Source organism: Eschrichtius robustus, chromosome 1 (assembly GCF_028021215.1).
Source record: "Eschrichtius robustus isolate mEscRob2 chromosome 1, mEscRob2.pri, whole genome shotgun sequence".
Classification (NCBI taxonomy): Eukaryota; Metazoa; Chordata; class Mammalia; order Artiodactyla; family Eschrichtiidae; genus Eschrichtius; species Eschrichtius robustus.
In genome coordinates, this window is record NC_090824.1 from 323739 (window position 1) to 343034 (window position 19296).

The following is a 19296-nucleotide window of genomic DNA, read 5'->3' on the forward strand; positions in this document are numbered from 1 at the left end:
GAGCTGGGCTGAGCTGAGCTGAGCTGGGCTGAACTGGGCTGAGTTGGGCTGAGCTGAGCTGGGCTGAACTGGGTTGAGCTGGGCTGAGCTGAGCTGAGCTGGGCTGAACTGGGCTGAGCTGGGCTGAGCTGAGCTGGGCTGAGCTGGGCTGAGCTGAGCTGAGCTGAGCTGAGCTGAGCTGGGCTGAACTGGGTTGAGCTGGGCTGAGCTGAGCTGGGCTGAGCTGGGCTGAGCTGAGCTGAGCTGGGCTGAGCCGGGCTGAGCTGGGCTGGGCTGAGCCGAGCTGAGCTGGGCTGGGCTGAGCCGAGCTGAGCTGGGCTGAACTGGGTTGAGCTGGGCTGAGCTGAGCTGAGCTGAGCTGGGCTGAGCTGGGCTGAGCTGGGCTGAGCTGAGCTGGGCTGAGCTGGGCTGAGCTGGGCTGAGCTGAGCAGGGCTGGGCTGGGCTGAGCTGAGCTGGGCTGGGCTGGGCTGAGCTGAGCTGGGCTGGGCTGAGCTGGGCTGAGCTGAGCCTGGCTGAGCTGAGCTGGGCTGGGCTGGACTGAGCTGAGGTGGGCTGAGCTGAGCTGGGCTGGGCTGAGCTGGGCTGAGCTGAGCTGAACTAGGCTGAGCTGGGCTGGACTGAGCTGGGCCAAACTGGGCTGAACTGGGCTAAACCAGGCTGAGCCAGGCTGAGCCAGACTGGGCTGGGCTGAGCTGGGCTGAGCCGAGCTGGGTTGGGCTGAGCTGGGTTGTCCTGGGCTGAACTAGACTGAGCTGGGCTGGGCTGGGCTGGGCTGAACTGGGCTGAGCGGGGCTGAACTGGGCTGAGCTGGGCTGAACTGAGTTGAGCTGAGTTGAGCTGAGCTGGGTTGAACTGCACTGAAGTGGGCTGAGCTGGGTTGAACTGCACTGAACTGGGCTGAGTGGGGCTGAACTGGGCTGAGCTGGGCTGAACTGGGCTGAGCGGGGCTGGGTTGACCAAGGGGGGCTAAGATGGGTCCAGCAGAAAAGCACTGGCTGGGCTGGCTTGACTTGGACAGGTGGAGCCCTGCTTTGGGATGGTTACCCTCAGCTGAGCCCTGGGAGTCTAGCTGGGCTAGCTGGCCACGCTGCACCGTCCTGGCTCGCTCTGGGCTGACCTCAGTGACCTGCTTGTGCCGAGGGCTGGCGGAGCTGAGTCTGCATCGTTCTCAACGATGGCGTTTGGACCCTCCCTCCGACCCCAGAGCCCCAGTCTGGGCCCGCTGTGGCTGAGCCAGGGGCACTGAGGGCGCCACTGCCCCAGAGGGAAGGCGGGGCTGCCCGGACCCCCGACCGACTGGCAGGGCACGAGAGACCCTTCTCACGCCCCCTGTCTCTTTTGTCCTCTCTCTCGGGTCCTCAGGGAGCCCGTCTGCCCCGACTCTCTTCCCCCTGGTCTCCTGCGTGAGCGCCCTGTCTGATGAGAACCTGGTGGCCCTGGGCTGCCTGGCCCGGGACTTCCTGCCCAGCTCCATCAGCTTCTCCTGGAGCTACCAGAACAACAGCGAGATCAGCAGCCAGAGCATCCAGAGCTTCCCGGCCGTCCTGAGGGAGGGCAAGTACGCGGCCTCCTCCCAGGTGCTCTTGCCCCCCTCAAGCATCCCCCAGGGGCCCGAAGAGCACCTGCTGTGCAGAGCCCAGCACCCCAACGGCGACAAGTCCGTGCGTGTCCAAGGTGAGCCAGGCTCCTCCCGCGGCCGGGGGCGGGGGTCAGGCCAGGCCCAGCTGACGCCTTCTCCTTCTCAGTAGTGCCACCACATCCAATGCCTCCCAACGTGAGTGTCTTCATCCCCCCCCGAGATGCCTTCTCCGGCACTCCCCAGCGCACGTCCAGGCTCATCTGCCAGGCCACAGACTTCAGCCCCAAACAGATCTCCTTGTCCTGGTTTCGTGATGGAAAGCGGGTGGTGTCTGGCATCAGTGAAGGCCCGGTGGAGACTGTACAGTCCTCGCCCGTGACCTTCAGGACCTACAGCATGCTGACCATCACGGAGAGCGAGTGGCTCAGCCAGAGCGTGTTCACCTGTGAGGTGGAGCACAACGGGATGACCTTCCAGAAGAACGTGTCCTCTGTGTGCGGCCCCTGTGAGTGCAGCCCCCGGGGTTGGGGGGACCCTCACACACAGGTCTGCAGACACCGCCCCCAACGTCCCAGCAGCTCCCTGAGCCTTGGCTTCCCAGAGTGGCCAAGGGCAGGGAGGGGCTGTGTGCAGGGCAGCCGGGGGCTCACGAGGGGCTCAGCCAACTCGGCACCTGCTCTATGGGCTGAACTATTCCTCCACCTGATTTCACGCCAACCAACTCTCTTCCCACCTCCAGGCGATGACACCACCATCAGGATCTTCACCATCCCCCCGTCCTTCGCTGGCATCTTCCTCACCAAGTCAGCCAAGCTTTCCTGCCTGGTCACAGACCTGACCACCTATGACAGCCTGAGCATCTCCTGGTCCCGCAACGGCGAGGCCCTGCAGACCCTCACCAACATCTCTGAGAGCCACCCCAATGGCACGTTCAGTGCCGTGGGTGAGACCTCTGTGTGCGTGGAGGACTGGGAGTCTGGAGACGGGTTCACGTGCACGGTGACCCACACAGATCTGCCCTCGCCGCTGAAGCGCAGCATCTCCAGGCCCAAAGGTAAGCCTGCTCTGGCTTCCTTCCCTCTGCCCCGGGCTCTCCCACGGCTTCTGGGGTCTGAGGACAGCGAGGCAGGACCAGGAGAGCCCCTGCGCTCCCCCTTGTCCAGGACAGACCCCTCTCACCCCCAACCCGCTCTCACTACCGTGTCTCCCCCCGCAGAGGTCGCCAAGCACATGCCGTCCGTGTACGTGCTGCCACCAGCGCGGGAACAGCTGAGCCTGCGGGAGTCCGCCTCCGTCACCTGCCTGGTGAAGGGCTTCTCGCCCGCGGACGTGTTCGTGCAGTGGCTGCAGAAGGGGCAGCCCATGTCCTCCGACAAGTACGTGACCAGTGCCCCGGCGCCCGAGCCCCAGGCCCCCGGGTTGTACTTCGTGCACAGCATCCTGACGGTGAGCGAGGAGGACTGGAACAGCGGGGAGACCTACACCTGCGTCGTGGGCCACGAGGCCCTGCCCCACATGGTGACCGAGAGGACCGTGGACAAGTCCACCGGTAAACCCACCCTGTACAACGTGTCGCTGGTCATGTCTGACACGGCCAGCACCTGCTACTGACCACCTGGCTGCCCGCTCAGGCCGGGGCCAGAGCCCCTGGGCGACCGTTGCTGTGTGTGTGCATGCGTGCGTGCAAACTAACCATGTCAGTGGGTGAGATGTTGCATTTTATAAAAATTAGAAATAAAAAGATCCGTTCAAAAGATGCTGGTTGTGAGTGAGCAATGCTCTCCCCGCGGGGGCCATGGCTGTGCTGCCCCCGCCCAGCAGACCGCCCTCCCCCACTGTCCCCGCCCCTGCCTCCCCACGGGCCTCTGACCCACCCCTGGAAGCCCTGGTGCTCCTTGCAGAATGCTCACAGCAAGCCAAGCCTATACTCACTGCTCCTCTAGCTGCTTCTACGGCCACACCGGGGGCACACGGGTGTGCAACACATGCACGCGCATGCACACACACAGCCACATACATACATGCAGAGACACATGCACGTGGGCATGCACACAGAGAGACACGTGTGCGTGCATACATGCACAGACATGGACACACAGACAGGCACACACATGGACAGAGACATGGATGCACGTGACACAGACACAAATGTGATGGACATGGGCACACACACACACACAGGCACACACACACACAGGCACACACACGCAAAGACGTGGACACACAGAGACACACACAGATACACAGGTACACGCACACTCACACACATGCACGCACAGTCACGGGCACACATAGGCACGTGCACGTGGGTGCTCACACACAGACACACATGCGTGCTCGTGGACAAGTCGTGGGCATGCAGACACACACTGAGACATGCACACACAGACATATGGACACATACACACAGACGTGCTCGTGCTTGTGCACACACGCGAATCATGGCACACGCACAGGCTTACACACATGGACACGGATGCTGACCCTCGCACAGCCATCATCGCTCGGTGCCTTTGGCAGGCGCACCCGCCCCCTCCGGCGGTGTTCCTCTGCACCCCTCTGGCTGCCGGGCGTCACGCCCAAGCTCTGCTTGTCCTTCTGTCTCAGCTTGGGGGTGTGTCCACGGGCCGGCCCATCCTGGACTCCTGCCATGGCCACCGTCCCCAGCCCCAGGGTAGCGGGCTCCGAGGCCCACCGTGGCCCAGCCGGCTGCAGGTCCTCAGGACGGCGCGGGCCCGTGCCCCAGAGGGGTGCCTCTCCCGGTCCAGGCCCTTGTGAGGGCGGCAGCGTCCCCACCCCCGCCCCCTGTGAAGAGGCAGCGGGAGGCAGGCAGAACCGCGAGGTAGGGAAGCCGTCCCAGGAGGGGCCTCCTTGGAGTAGGAAGCTGCAGGGGCCCTGTCTGCAAACACTGGCCTGGAAATGGTGGGCACAGCGCCGGGTGGGCAGGGAGAGGAGTGGGGGCTGAGCAGGTCTCCTGGGTCCAGCACACCGCCGCCCCTCCAGGCCGCCTCCCGACCCTCCCGGGCTCCTGGCCCTTTAGGGGCCTGAGCCCCAGATGACCCCAGGGTCCGTCAGTGCAGGGGCTGCAGACCCCACAGAATGTCCTCCGCCTGTCGTCCTAATGTCACCCTCCCTGGGGGCTCAGGGGTCTGTCTGGCCCCTTGGTCCCCCAGCCTTGAGTGCTGATGGGGCAGACAAGCCAGCCAGCGCCCCACACGGCCTCTCCCGTGTGCCATTGGCCCCAAGAAGGAGAGGGAGGGAGGCTGGAAGGACGGGCCCCTCGGCACAGACATCCGCCTTCCCCCGGTGCTGGTCCTCACTGGCCGGGGGGCCCACCCCAAACTTCAGGGGACAGGACCCCCACCCCCTGCCTCTCAGCCCCAAGTGGCCCTACGACCTCCAGGGGAGTCCAGGACACCGGGGGCCACTCCACCGGCCCCGGCACAGGCCACACCCCGTGTGTGCGTGTGCTGCTCGGTCGTGCTCTCTGCCACCCCAGGTCTCCTGGGACAAGGTGCCCGGGGTCGCCTCCCTGCTCAGCTTGGGCCACGCTCTGCGCCTGCCCAGCCCGGATCGGGTGGTCGGTGGCCTGCCGTGCCTGCCCGAGACCCCACCTGACAAGCCCACAGCGGGGCTGGCACGGGAGTGCACGTGCCCTCCCGCCCACCCGCCTGCTTCTGCCGTGCCCCCAGCGCTCCCGGTGGGCCGCACGGCCGAGGGGCAGCCAGGGTGGGCTCTGCGGGTGCCGCGGCCGAGCTGACCCACTGTGCCGTGTCTCCTGCAGAGGGCGAAGTGAGCGCCGAGGAAGAAGGCTTCGAGAACCTCAACACCATGGCCTCCACCTTCATTGTCCTCTTCCTCCTGGGCCTCTTCTACAGCACCACGGTCACCCTGTTCAAGGTGGGCCTCCTGGCCGCGGGGAGCGGGTGGCGCACGACCCCCGGGGACCCCCACCCCCACTCACGCGGTCTCTGTCACCTGCAGGTGAAGTGACGGCCAGCCAAGGACGTGGGGGACCAGAGACGGAACGAGAAGGGAGCTGCCTTGGGGCCAGGGTCCCCGGCCCGCATGGCTTGTCCACTTGTACTGAAATCTTCCCCATGTCCCTCTACAGCTTCAAGCTCTAAGAAACCGGCTTCTCCCGACGTGGCCAAATGCCGTGGCCAAGCATGGAGCCTGCAGCCGTGGGCTCTGCCCGGCCCTGCTTTGCAATGTCTTGCTTGTGGCCTTGAAATAAATATGTACATTTTATCTTGTGATACTGCTTCCTTGTGAAGGGTTTTTCCCAAGCCACACTCCTGTGTGTTGTGTATCCCAAGAGCTGACCCCAGTTCCAAAGGGCTCGTGGGAAAGGGCCGTGCGTCTCCTCCCAGGCCCGTGGGGGACGTGCCAGGCCGGGTCTCGGGGCTGGTCCAGAGGAAGAAAGATGGCTGAGCTGGAGAGGACCCCCGGGCTGGTCTCCCAGCGCAGCCTGAGCTGGGGCCCCTGTGTGCGTCCGCGGGGACGCCGCCACGAGCCCCACGTGAGGCCTTGTCACTCTGTCTCTGTTCCTAGCAAGCCCAGCCACAGGAGGGCTTGTCCGACCTTGGGAGTGCCTGGTGTGTGCGGGTGGGACTCAGGAGGGGCGCCCAGCGTGTGTGCAGCTACCGCGCGCCCTGCAGACGGTGACGGAGCTCGGAAGCGGGCGCAGAAGTCTCGGGTGAAACAGCCGGGAGAGGCACAGAGGAAAGGCCCAGAAAGGGGGACAGCTGGCAGGAGGTAAGGGAGCCAGGAATTAGCGCTCGGAGACGGGAGCTGAGCCAGGCGATGCAGAGAAGTCCGGGCCAGCTGTGGCAGCAGGCGGTGGGACAGGAGAGGAGGCACAGGGAGGGCGGTCTGGGAGCCATCTCCCCAGGGAGGCAATCTCAGGGTGCTGCGGGTCCCCAGGACCACCTCCGACGGGGGTGGCAGGGGCTTGCAGAGGCGACTGCCGAAGAGAGCTGGAAGTGGACATGGGTCCGCAGAGAAACCCATCCCCTGGCAGTGGGCTCCCGGTGCATATTTCTGATTAAATGGTGCCCTTTGCAGCCCACGCTGTCAGGTTGTGGGACATTCAGTGAGGGGTCCCACAGAGCACAGCCACCCCCAGCGGGGATGGGGGGTTCTCACACAGGCCACGGGGCTGACAGCTCAGGACAGCACCTGCAGGGGTGTCTGAGGGCTGTCACAACAAAGAACCACAGGCCAGGCTTAAACAACACAAGTTCATTCTCTCACAGCCTAGAGGCTGGAAGTAAGATCAAGGTGGCAGCAGGGCTGGTCCTTCTGAGGCTGTGAGGGGATCTGTTCCGTGCTCCTGGGGTTGCCAGCTCCTATTTCCTATTTGAACTATTTGAATCTATTTCAGTTTTAGCTTATCAACTGCTCGTTTATACTCATTTTCAAAGTAAAGGTTTAAGAAAGTGAATAGTCTTCGGTGCATTTTATCAATGCATTCGTATAATGTTCTAATGGGGTATTCCTTCAAGGTAATTAATCCCAAACCATCCTCCGATGCCCCGAAGCACTGTTTCCACTATGAGTGTGCCCACAATCTTTAGCCGGTCGATTTTCTCTTCGTGACTAAGAAACACTCTGGTATTCTGATACGGTTGCCTTCCTTTCAGTATTTTTCAAGACCGCTTTTCAGGTATCCAGCTCAGGACAGATTTTAGGTGAAATGTGTGCATTCGTCATGAATTATTTCAGTTAAACATGTTGGTTGGCGGATTGAGAGGAGACGCAGTCGGGTGTGAGTCCGGAAGGACTCAGGACACTTTGGAAGGGCCGTCTCTGCTCTGGGTCATCAGCCCAGCCAGCGTCTTAGTGGAAGGAGCTCCCGTGGAGGGTCCGAGAGCGGGTGCTCCCAGGCCCGCCGTGGCTGGGGGTCTCCTGGGACCGCCCGGAGCAGGGGATGGCAGTCCTGGCTTCTGCCACCGGCCAGTGGGCTAGGGGTGAATCAGCCGTTTTTAAGGGATTTGGAGGAATTCTGCCAGGCCAAAGACCCCACGGGACTTGCTGGTGACCAGGAGCCTGAGAAGGTAAGAGGAAGGCAGCCAGAGCTGCCAGATTTGCTGCTCCGGGAAATCTGCATGAAATGTTTTTGTTTTCACTTGAAGGGGAATCAGTCTTTGACTATCGCCTGTGTGGGTCCGGGTGCTTCACACACACAGGGCACTCCTTACCGTGTCCTCACTTAAGTGGGAAACGCGGCTCTGGGTTTTAGATCGTTGCTGTGCCCTGGAAAGCAGCCTCTGCTTTCTGCAGAGCTTTGGGATGAAGCACAACTGTGAGCGGCAATTCAGATAAAATGCGTTTCCCGTCATTGTTAATGAGGACTTTCCTGGAGGGAATCTAGTCAAGCCGGACTCATTTGAGAGCCGGGGGTGAGGAGGAATTTGGGCCAAGGGCACGTGCCCAGGAAGGCCAAGGCGCCGAGGGCAGCGTCCCCAAGGCTCTCCTCTCCCCGGAGAAGAAACGCTGCCCATTCCAGAGAGACTGGGACCTTCCTTCTGATGATGGCAAATGCGCCGCGGCTCTTGCAAGATGCTTTAGGGAATGTAAAGTCGCCAGCAAGCGTTTTCCCAGGTAGCTGAGGAAGGGGGTGACTGCCGCTGCTGGGAGCCAAAGACGGCTGGGCCTGGGGCAGGCACAGAGGGATCGGGCACCCAGTGGACAGGGGAGGACAGGGACCCCGAGGAGGAGAGAGAGCAAGAGGCACAAAGGGACCGACCCCGGGCCCAGCCCAGCTGTGCGGGATTCCTGCACGAGGTGCCTTAGCCGAGGCAAGTGGGTCTGGCGCTTTCTGGCTAGAACCACTGGGCTTTCAGGACTGTGCAGGGCTACCCTGGGCTGCCCATAGCAGGCCTGAGCTGAACTGGACAAAACCTGACTGAACCGGGCTTTCTGAGCTGAGCTGGATTGGACTGAGCTGAGCCGGGTTTAGTGGGGCTGAGTTGGGCTGAACTGAGCTGGGCTGGGCTGGGAAGAGCCGGGCTGAGCCAGGCTGGGCTGAACTGGGCTGAGCTGGGCTGAGCTGGGCTGAGCTGGGCTGAGCTGAGCTGGGCTGAGCTGGGTTGAACTGCACTGAAGTGGGTTGAGCTGTGTTGAACTGCACTGAACTGGGTTGAGCTGGGCTGAACTGGGCTGAGCTGGGCTGAACTGGGCTGAGCGGGGCTGAGCTGTGCTGAACTGGGCTGAACTGGGCTGAGCTGAGTTGAGCTGAGCTGGGTTGAACTGCACTGAAGTGGGCTGAGCTGGGTTGAACTGCACTGAACTGGGCTGAGTGGGCCTGAACTGGGCTGAGCTGGGCTGAACTGGGCTGAGCGGGGCTGGGTTGACCAAGGGGGGCTGAGATGGGTCCAGCAGAAAAGCACTGGCTGGGCTGGCTTGACTTGGACAGTTGACGCCCTGCTTTGGGATGGTTACCCTCAGCTGAGCCCTGGGAGTCTAGCTGGGCTAGCTGGCCACGCTGCACCGTCCTGGCTGGCTCTGGGCTGACCTCAGTGACCTGCGTGTGCCGAGGGCTGGCGGAGCTGAGTCTGCATCGTTCTCAACGATGGCGTTCGGACCCTCCCTCCGACCCCAGAGCCCCAGTCTGGGCCCGCTGTGGCTGAGCCAGGGGCACTGAGGGCGCCACTGCCCCAGAGGGAAGGCGGGGCTGCCCGGACCCCCGACCGACCGGCAGGGCACAAGAGACCCTTCTCACGCCCCCTTTCTCTTTTGTCCTCTCTCTCGGGTCCTCAGGGAGCCCGTCTGCCCCGACTCTCTTCCCCCTGGTCTCCTGCGTGAGCGCCCTGTCTGATGAGAACCCGGTGGCCCTGGGCTGCCTGGCCCGGGACTTCCTGCCCAGCTCCATCAGCTTCTCCTGGAGCTACCAGAACGACAGCGGGGTCAGCGGCCAGAGCATCCAGAGCTTCCCGGCCATCCTGAGGGAAGGCAAGTACACGGCCTCCTCCCAGGTGCTCCTGCCCCCCTCAAGCATCCCCCAGGGGTCCAAAGAGCACCTGCTGTGCAGAGTCCAGCACACCAGCGGCAACAAGTCCATGCGAGTGCCTCTCCCAGGTGAGCCGGGCTCCCCCCGCGGCCGGGGGCGGGGTCAGGCCAGGCGTGTCCCTGCTACATCACCCTGCGCGCCCCCCGCCCCCGCCCTTCCCCGTCACCTTGCAGCCCCTCCCCCCAAGTACACAGTGCATTCTGACCCTCACGTGCTCACTGCTTCCCTGACTTCAGCATCGAAGCGGACTCCACCCCCCACGGTGTCCTCTGCGACGTCCCGGTCAGAGGGCTCCGCCCCAGCCCTAACCACTCCGAGGACCCCAGGTCAGCAGCCCCTGCCCACGCACACCCCCGCCTGCCTGCCCGTCCCCTAGCTGCCTCCCTCCGGCAGCCCTCCACGACTTCTCCCATGACTCCGGAAGTCACACGCTGAGCCAGGAAGTCAGGGCACTGACCTGAGGAGCACTTACTGCAGATGCCACCTCAGGCCCCCGTGTGGCCATCAGCCCCTCATGAGTGGGGGACCTGTGCAGGTCACACCGTGAGGAGCACTGTGAGAGGGAGGGCCCACAGGCCAGCTCCAGGCTCGCCTGGCCCAGCTGACCCGCTGACCGTGAGCTCGCCATGGAGCCTCATACGGGGACGCGTTCCCAAGGTGGCCAGGAGTATGGAACTGAGCCCCGAGACCCTCACAGAAGCAGGGTGCCACCCACAGGGCCGGGGAGCCGTGGCAGCCGGCGAAAGCCGCCCTCACCCCCAGTTCCACCTGGCTCCAGGCTCTCTGAGTGCTGGGGGCCTGGCCGGGGCCCAGGGTCACACCTCACCCTGTCTGCCACCCTGGGAAGTGTGTCCTCGCTCTGAGAAGGGCAGAAACCACTGGAGGTGTGCTGGTCACACAGAGAATGGCAGCTCCCTCGCCGGCCCTCTGGAGTGCCAGTGAAGCTCCAAGAAGAGGACAGCGGCCGCGACCCGCTGTGGCATCTCCAGGGGGGCCCTGCCCAGCTCATTGGTCAAGATGCTCACACCCCAGGGCAGAATCTGCTCCCGCCCTGCGTGTCCCCGGGGCCCGGGGTGGCCTGGTCAGGCACACAGGGCGTGGGGAATCAGGAGACAGTTCAGTCCTCCGGATGAGAAGGTCACCGCGGCAGGGCTGTGCACGTCCACAGCCCCCCCGGCGTGTGTCAGCACTCAGCCCCAGCCGTGATTCCTGCAGCCGGACCATCCACCCAGCAGCCTTGGCGGGTAGAGGGCGGAGCTTCAAGAGGACAGGCTGGGCCCTCCTGTTCTGGGGAAGATGACCCACCTGGGGCCTAAGGTGTGCTGACCGCACGAGCCAAGCCCTCCGACAAGGGAGGGCCCCCCTGACGCAGACGCTGCCCGGCTCTCGCACGGCCCACGGGCCAGATGCGGCCCAAAGCCTGATCTCTACAGCCTAGGACTGGCCTTTCCAGTTCTAGAGGGATGGACCAGGAGGAGGAGGGGAAGAGAACAGACAGAAACCCCGTGCAGCTGCAAAGCCTAAAATATTTGCTCTCTGGCCCTTGACAGAAAAAGTTGGCTGACCCCTGGGCTGTCGCAATTTATGGCCCAATAACTTACTGGTCACCGTCACCCTTAACTGTCGAGGTGACTGTTACGGAGATGGTCCTTGAGCACTGAGCACAGGTACTCGTGACCAGCAGCAGACAGCCAGGGTCCCGCCAGAGCCTGGAGGCGCACTCGGGGAGGGCTGATGGAGACGACCCCCAGAGGGCGGGAAGGGGGCCGGCGGTGCGGGGAGGCCACAGCGCCAGCCGTCTGTGGAGCTGGGAGGAGACCCTGACTCACCCCGTTCCCCCACAGTGCTGCCCACCAGTCGCACCCAGACAGAAGCCCGGATGCCGGAAAATCCAAAGGACCCCTGCAGAGGTCAGTCCTTGAGGCACCAAGTTGGAGGGGAGAAGTGCGGAGAACTTTCAGCGGCCGAGAGAGCCTGCCTGCCAGCGAGACCCCAGCCCAGCTGTGGGCAACGGGAGGTCACCGGCCACTGCCCTTCTGGAAGCAACAAGGGCCGGGTGGCTCTGGGGAGAGGGCAGGCCTGGGGCTGGGCAGTGACTAAAGAAACCAGGAGCCGCTGGCCACCCCTCGACCCCGCTCCCACCCACCGCGCCAGGGGCCACCACGCACCCTGTCAACCTGTCCCTGTCCCCTGCAGAGTGCCGGAACCACACCCAGCCCCCCAGGGTCTACCTGCTGCGCCCTCCCCTGCAGGACCTGTGGCTCCAAGGTGAGGCCAACTTCACCTGCCTGGCGGTGGGGGGCGACCTGCAGGCGGCCCACTTGTCCTGGGAGGTGGCCGGGCAGCCCCAGAGCGGGCACAAGGAGGAGGAGGCCACAGAGCACACCAACGGGTCCTGGAGCCGGAGCAGCCACCTGGCCCTGTCCAGGGCCTCGTGGGCCAAGGGGATGCCCGTCACCTGCACGCTGAGTGGCCCCGGCCTGCAGTCCCCGGTGACTCTGGTGGCACAGAGAGAACACGGTGAGGGCAGCTCCCGGGCTGGAGAGACAGGGCAGCCGCGGGCCCCCTGCGCCCCACACCACAGCCGGCAGCACCCCTGGCCACCTCCTTCCACCAGGGGACCCCGGGGGGTGGGACCCAGCGTCCCCCGGCCGCCCGGCTTCTCCCGATGCCCCCGGCCCGAAGCGTGACTGGGCTTCTCACTGCAGAGGCCTCGGCACCCAGCAAGCCTGCCGTCCGCGTCCTGACCGTGCCCGGTCCACTGCCCCCTGCCGAGGCGGCCCCCTGGCTCCTGTGCGAGGTGTCCGACTTCTCACCGCCGGGCGTCCTCCTCACCTGGCTGGAGGGCCGGCGCGAGGTGGACCCTTCTTGGTCCGCCACGGCGCACCCCGCGGCCCAGCCTGGGAACTCCTCGTTCCACACCTGGAGCGTCCTGCGCGTCCCCGCCTTCCCGGGCCGTGCGGCTGCCACCTACACCTGTGTGGTCAGGCACGAGGCCTCCCGGACGCTGCTCGGCACCAGCTGGAGCCTGGACGCCGGTGGTGAGTCACGCGGGCTGGGGGCCTCCTTCCGAGCCGGTCGCAGACGCAGGGCTGGGGGCGGAGGGGCAGCCCCAGAGGAGCCGGGCAGCGGGGACGAGGCTGCTGCGTGTCTGGAGAGCGCGCTTCCCGGCCCTGGGGGCTCTGGACGCCCTGCCAGCGGCCCCCCCGGGGCCAGCCCCGTCCACACGCCACGTGCTGGCCCAGGCAGGGTGGGAGGCGGGCCCCACCCCCCAGCCCAGGCCCTGAGGAGCAGCCGTCTCCCTCCAAGGTGCTGATGGAGACGAGGTGCTCTGGGCGCAGAGCAGGGGCCCCCTGGGCTGGGTGTGAGGGTGGTCGCCCCAGACAGCTGCCGCCCTGGGGGCGTCCGAGCCTCCCCGGCCCCCAAGACCTCCGCCCGTCCGGGAGCACGGTCAGCACCTGGGGAGCCAGATATGCCCGGAAGCGGGGGCTGGGTTAGGCGCCCAGAGGAGTCAGACCGGCACACACCCACGGCAGGCCCTGACCGCACGCCACCCAGAGGGGCAAAGTGGACAGAAAGCGCCAGAGAAGAGGCTCTGGTGGGGGCCCAGGGCTCGCCCTCCCCTCTGGGGCATCCTGCCAGGCCCCCACTGCCGCCTCATCGGAGGGCAGCACCCAGACCGGCGCCCCCTCCCGACCCAGCCCAGCCCCGAGGGACAGTGGTGGACACCCTGGGCCAGTCAGGCAGTGGGACGCAGAGCCCAGCAGGAGCTGGAGCAGGGGGTCCAGGCCCCAGGCCACCCGATGGGAGCCAGGCAGAGGAAGATGCTGGCGGCTGGGGGGGCCCGAGTCAGCAAGGCGAGGGGGGCAGGAAGGCTCCTGCTCTACTGGGGTCAGGGACCTTGCCTACAGCCCTGGCCCTCGCCACGGGCACCCCTCGGAGTGGCGAAGACGCCCGGACAGCAGCCCTCACACAGACGGGTCTGGCAGCAGTGGCCTCCTGCTGGGCAGTGCCCCCGCTGGTCCTGCAGGGTCCCCCGGAGAGCGGCTTCACCCCAGCCCGCCTGCCTGTGCCCCAGCAGGTCTCCTCCTGAAGTGCCCACCTGGGGCACGGCCCGTTTCACAGCACTGCCCCTCCCCATCCAGTCTGTGCTGGGCCACCTGTCATGGCTCATGCCCCTCGGGCCTGTCTGTTCCTCGGTCACTGAAGTGGCCTCCTGACCCTGCCCCTCTTTCTTCCCCTGGGCAGACAGGCAGGACCCCCGGGGGCTCCTCACTGGCCCTCCCCCAGTCTCCAGTCCTCCACACCCAGCAGACGGGCCCCCAGGCACAGTGCGGGCTCTCCGTGGTCTCATGTCCCAGGAGACCCTGGACCGGCTGCCTTCAGAGCCTTGACCCACACCTCCCACGGGGGCCAGAAATATGTCCACCCACCAGGGCCACACACTCTGGAGACAGGGTGGGCGGCAGAGGTGGCAGGAGGCCTGGCCAGTCCCCAGAGCCCCCTGGGAGTGAGGGGAAGAAAGGCCTCGTCCAGGAGGCCGCGGCCCGCACCATCCCACCCCGGGTCTGAGCCGGCAGGCAGCTGGGCCTTCCCTGCCCGTACCCCTCCTCCAGACCAGTGGAGGGCAGCCAGGACGGCTCCCTGCTTAAGGCAGCCTCGGCCGCCCTCTCCTCAGCCCCTCCGCAGCCTGGATTGCAGCCTCTCTCTTCGCTGGGCCAGCTGCATGCCCCCCGAGTTGTGGCTGGCTGCCTCGACGGGTCCTGCTGCTTTCCTCCAAGGACCCCCAGGATCCCCCCGCACCGTCCTCCGTCCGTAGGCCACGCCATCCCTCTCCGTTCTAGGGTCAGCCCACCACCGTCCCCCTCTTCCCAAAGGAGGGGAGACTTGCAGGGCGTTCGGCATAGGCCAGCACCTGTGGTCCTCATTATTGTTAGAAAATAGCAGCTGGAACGTTGCCTCCCGCGGGGCCCCTCGCCTCTCCCTCCCGGCCTGCTCTGCGGCCCCAGCACTTCTCAGCCATGCGTCCCATCCCCCAAAGTGAAGGCAAGGGACCTCGGCCCCCCGTCACCCTCGCAGCCAGGCAGCCCCCCAACTCCTGAATACCTCGAGTCCTCACGCTTCTCTCTGCTGACCACGCCCCCCAGACCTCCCCGCCCCCTGCCGGTCTCACTGCCATCGCTGCCCGCTCCAGCCCATCCTTCACTCAGCGGCCAAGGTGATCTTTAAACATCCATCGAGGTTCTGCTTCCACTTAGGATGTAGAAGCTAGTGAGATGGTCACTCCTGCGGTAACAGAAGGACAACATCGAATAAACAGTAAAAATCAGATTTATTTAAAGCCTCTGAAGAGCTGAGGGCTCAGTGTCCAACTGACCTAGATTCCTAGGCCGGAAGGCGCTGCTGGCCACTTTATCCTCATCCCAAACACCAGTGGGCAGAGGCCTAGGCATCCATGAGAGGAGAGGGACGTGAGGGAATCTGCCGAGATTTAGCGTCTGCTTGGGCTGGCCCGGGGAGTGGGAATACAGATGAGCCCCAGACAAATCTCCTCCACCCGCTGATTCCCCCACCCAGGACTTTTGCTGAGTGAGCAGTGGCTGGGAGCAGAGTGGGGCAAGAGATCTCCAGCCTTGGACGAGGCTTAGATCCCAAAGCCCCACTGGAGGGGCCTGACCCCACCCAAACATTTAGACCCAGGAGCCAACAATCCTGCCGCCCAGCCCAGCTCAACTCCTGGTGAAAACAATGAGCCCCTCATCCTCCCTGCCCAACAGAGGAGAGTATGTGCCCTCTTCATGGCCAACACACATGTCTAATCTACTTCAAGCTCACTGTCGGTCTGTGCACAATGTCCAGCATGCAATCAGAATTTCCTAGGCATGCAAATAAGCAGAAAACCTTCACCCATAATCAAAATTTTAAACTAGCAAATAGAATTAGACCCACAGGTGACCCAGATGTTGGAACTGAAAGCAATGCCAATCATGTCACCCCTCGGCTTAAGCTCTTTTCATGGCTTCTTTTGCCCTAAGAAAAACTTCCAGATCCTGTCCCAGGGTTTCTCGGACAGTGCCCAGTGGGCTGCCTGCTGACACATCCCTGCCCCGCTCCAGAAGGGTGAATGGGCATGACCTCTGTCACCTGCAATTCTTCCCAACGCTGCTTCTCCCACCCTAAATCTTTCCCACCTTCTCATCCCGCCAACTTCTGCTTATCATTCACACGAGCTCTCTTGTGTAACTGAGAAGGCATCCCTGACCCCAGGGCTGGGTCGTGGGGCATCTGGGTCCACGGGAAACTGTCATCATGCTTAGCCATCTCACGGAGCCCCGGCTGCTCACCCCTGCGTTCCATGTGTGGAGAACAGCCTCCTTCAAGCTCTCTGTGGCAAAGGGCTGCTGCCTTTTAAACTTTTTCCAATGAATCATGGACCCATACCTTTGTAGAATACAATATGAACTAATTACTAGAAAACTGAGACAAACAGAAACCAAGATGTGCTGATTTTTTTATTATTAGATTCAACAGACTGCTATAAAAGTTTCCAATGCACACAATTTCCATACCTATTTCCTGTGCCCTGTGACCAGTGGTTCCTGGCCAGTACCACCTACAGACCCCACTTCCGGTAACTCTGGTCAAGCACGACGAAGACCCTCAATAAACACTCATGGAATGAACGACTAGGAAATTCCGGGGCATGAGACGGGTTCCAGGACTCAGTACTCCCTACCTGCCCCTGGGCTCTCCCTCTGGACTTCGGTGCGCTTTCCGCACAAGTGTGTTGACCTGGGCCTGGACACCAGCAAGTCCCTCTCATCCTGCCTGAGCCCCCAACCACTCCAACTCCAGCAGGAATGACTTTTTGATATTCAAACTTGGCCTTGACATGCCCTTGCTTAAAGCCCTTTGTTCTCAGGTTAAAGTCACCAGCAGGGCCTGGCCCCAGCCCCACTCTGGCCTCCTCTCCCGCCGCTTGGCCCCAGGTCCCCGCTGCAGGCACATGGAGCTCCCGTCCACCCTTCCGGGCCAGGCTCTCCTGAAACAGGGCACTCGTGATGCTGTTCTCCTGCGTGCACGCTGTTCCCACCTCTCTCTGCCTGGCTGGCACCATCTTCTCTTTCACGCTGTCACAGAGCAGCCACTTCCGAGGGAGGCTCTCGCCGTCCCGCCTGGCCGGCCGGGCCCTTGTGTCCACATCGGTGTCAGTGCCCCCCACTCCCTGCCCCCAGTCTCGCTGGCGTGAACTGAGCTGTGAGCCGGTTTGGTTCCGGACCGTCGGCCCCACCCGGCACTGTGACCCGTCGGGCTCTGCGGAGCCCCAGCACCCAGCACAGCCCGGCAGGGAGCAGGCCGTTTGCACGTGCTCGTTGGGGCCCACCGTGCGCTGGCGGGGCCGCGGGCGCGGGCCCGGTCTCAGCGGCGCCGGCTCTTCCCCAGGTCTGGCCACCCTGCCCCCCCAGAGCCAGGACGAGAGCGGTGACGACTACTCAGAGCTGGAGGACACGGGCCGCCTGTGGCTCACCTTCGTGGCCCTCTTCCTCGTCACTCTGCTCTACGGCGGCTTCGTCACCTTCATCAAGGTAGGCTGGCCCCGGCAGCCGGCGCCCCGCGTGCAGGGGTCCTGCGGGAACCGCCCCGGGCCGCTCAGCCCGGCAGGGCGGCTCCCCTCCCTCCACCCACAGCCCCTAGCATAGGACAGGCATTTGGACCTGCTCTCGTGGGGGTCAGGGAGGTGGGGTCCCCGACTCAGCTGGGCGGGGGGGACCCTGACCTGGGGGCCTGCACCCTGTCCTCTGGGACCCCGCCCCCTTCCTGACCCTGGGGCTCTCGCTGCAGGTGAAGTAGCCCCAGAGAGCTGGTGCCGGCACTGCAGCGGGGGAAGCTTGGCCTCCACGCCGCCCACGGCTGCCAGCTGGCAGGACCCCACTCTGTGCACAGAGGCCTCCAGCCCCACCCCTGACCCCCACTCACTCTCCTCTGCCCACGGCAGAGCCCAGCCCCCGACACAGAGAGGAGGGCATCGGGATACAGGGAGGTGGGTGGCTCCCCCAGCTGGCCCTGTGCCCCCGCCCACCGAGCCAGTGGTCCTGACTGTGGCCCCCTTACCTTCCCGCCCACCGTCCGGCCCCATAAACAGCTTTGGCTCATTTCACCTGCCTCCTGTTTCTGTGTCCCAGCCTTTTGGATCTCCCCAGGTCAGAGGACCCAGAAGGCTGAGGGCAAACATCCGAGGACGGGGGCCGGCAGGGTCCGGGCATGTATCGGGGAGCTGCCACGACGAGGAAGCCGGGAGAGCCCCCTGCACCGAAGGAAGTGGGCTGAGAGGCCCTGCTGCCCACACCAGACATGTGCCCGTCCACACAGGCAGGCACACGTGCACACATGCATGTGCACACGCATGCACTCCTCACACACATAAGCATGTGTGCGCCTACACATGCAGTGCACACGTGGGTCCGCACCCTGCAAGCACAAGCACACGCATGTGTGCAAACACACACAAAAGCAAGGGCATATGCACGTGGGCACACGTGGGCAGGTCTGCACACACAAACATGGATTCACACTCACACAGACACACAGGCACACGTGTGCTCATGCAGCGCACACACGCACACACACAGGAGACAGCACTGAGTGGTGGGAGCGGGAGCAGCTGGGCGTGCGGAGCCGCCCTCACCGTCTGCACAGCTCGGGCAGCCCCCGAGTCCTCCTGCGCACCCACCCCTCTGTCAGACACAGTGACAGCACCCCTCACGCAGGGCGGGCTGGGGGGTAAACAAAGTGCTGCCTCACGGGGCTTGGAGAAGACGCTGGTCCTGGCCAGTGCCTGGCCACTCCCCGCCGTTGCCCGGAGTCCCCGCAGCAGGCGAGGGTGTGGACCTGGCCCCGATCAGCCGCAGGCTTTCTCACCCCGCCAGGCAGGGCGGCCAGCGTGGCGGACAGCTGCCCGGGTGCCAGCCTCGGGCGCGTCCTCCCTGCTTCCCCACCCGCGGACCAGGGCAGGAATGAGGGGTCGGCGCCGAGGCCATCCCCTCCCTGGCCGGTCTGCGTGTCGGGCGTCGTGCTCTCGCTCCCCTTGCTGGCTCCCGGACGCCACACTGCCCGTTTCCCCTTGTCACTGGTTGTGCCCTGCAGCCCCCAACCCAGCCTGTGGCCCAACAGCATTTGTCCACGGCTGGCATTCCTCTCTTGCCCCCAGATGTGGACCTCATTCCACATGTTGGGGCTGGAAGTCAACAACACATCTCACCCTCAACGCACCCGCCACCACACGTCTGGCTGGCGGGCTGGACATGGCCCCGAAGACCTCCTGATCCCTGAAGCCTGTGAGTGGGGACTGTGCAGATGACTGCGCCCGGGATCCTGAGATGCGCGAGGGTCCTAGCCTCTTGGCCCAGCGCCATCACCAGGTCCTCACAAGGGGGAGGCACGGGGGACCTGGCACAAAGAGGAAGGGCCTGTGACACAGAGGCAGGGCCGGCTACCCTGCCGGCTTCGAAGACGGAGGACAGGGCCACGGGTCAAGGGATGCCGCTCGGGCGGCTGGAAAAGGCCAGGAGCAGGGCCGCCCCGCGCGGCCCTGCCCACGTTTGCTCGAGGCCCCGTAAGACTGTTTCAGACGTCCGGCCTCCAGACCATGAGAGGACAAATGTTTGTGGTAATTTGCTGCAGCCACAAGAACTAAGACACCAA

The 19296-nt window shown here is 64.3% G+C and overlaps 2 gene segments (V, D, J or C); both read left to right on the plus strand.

Annotated features, from left to right (window-relative positions):
- LOC137762011 (Ig mu chain C region secreted form-like) overlaps window positions 1-3336 on the plus strand; it is a 109012-nt gene extending 105676 nt beyond the window's left edge. Inside the window, 4 exon segments of the C gene segment in view lie at window positions 1364-1666; window positions 1747-2085; window positions 2320-2634; window positions 2797-3336. Of these exon segments, the coding sequence occupies window positions 1364-1666; window positions 1747-2085; window positions 2320-2634; window positions 2797-3191 (1352 nt within the window).
- Window positions 3337-9156: 5820 nt separating this feature from the next.
- On the plus strand, window positions 9157-15242 carry LOC137771656 (immunoglobulin heavy constant delta-like). The segment is given in 6 exon segments: window positions 9157-9193; window positions 9345-9662; window positions 9831-9920; window positions 11791-12114; window positions 12303-12632; window positions 15172-15242. Coding segments are annotated over 6 exon segments (1170 nt in total).
- The last annotated feature ends 4054 nt before the right edge of the window (window positions 15243-19296 follow it).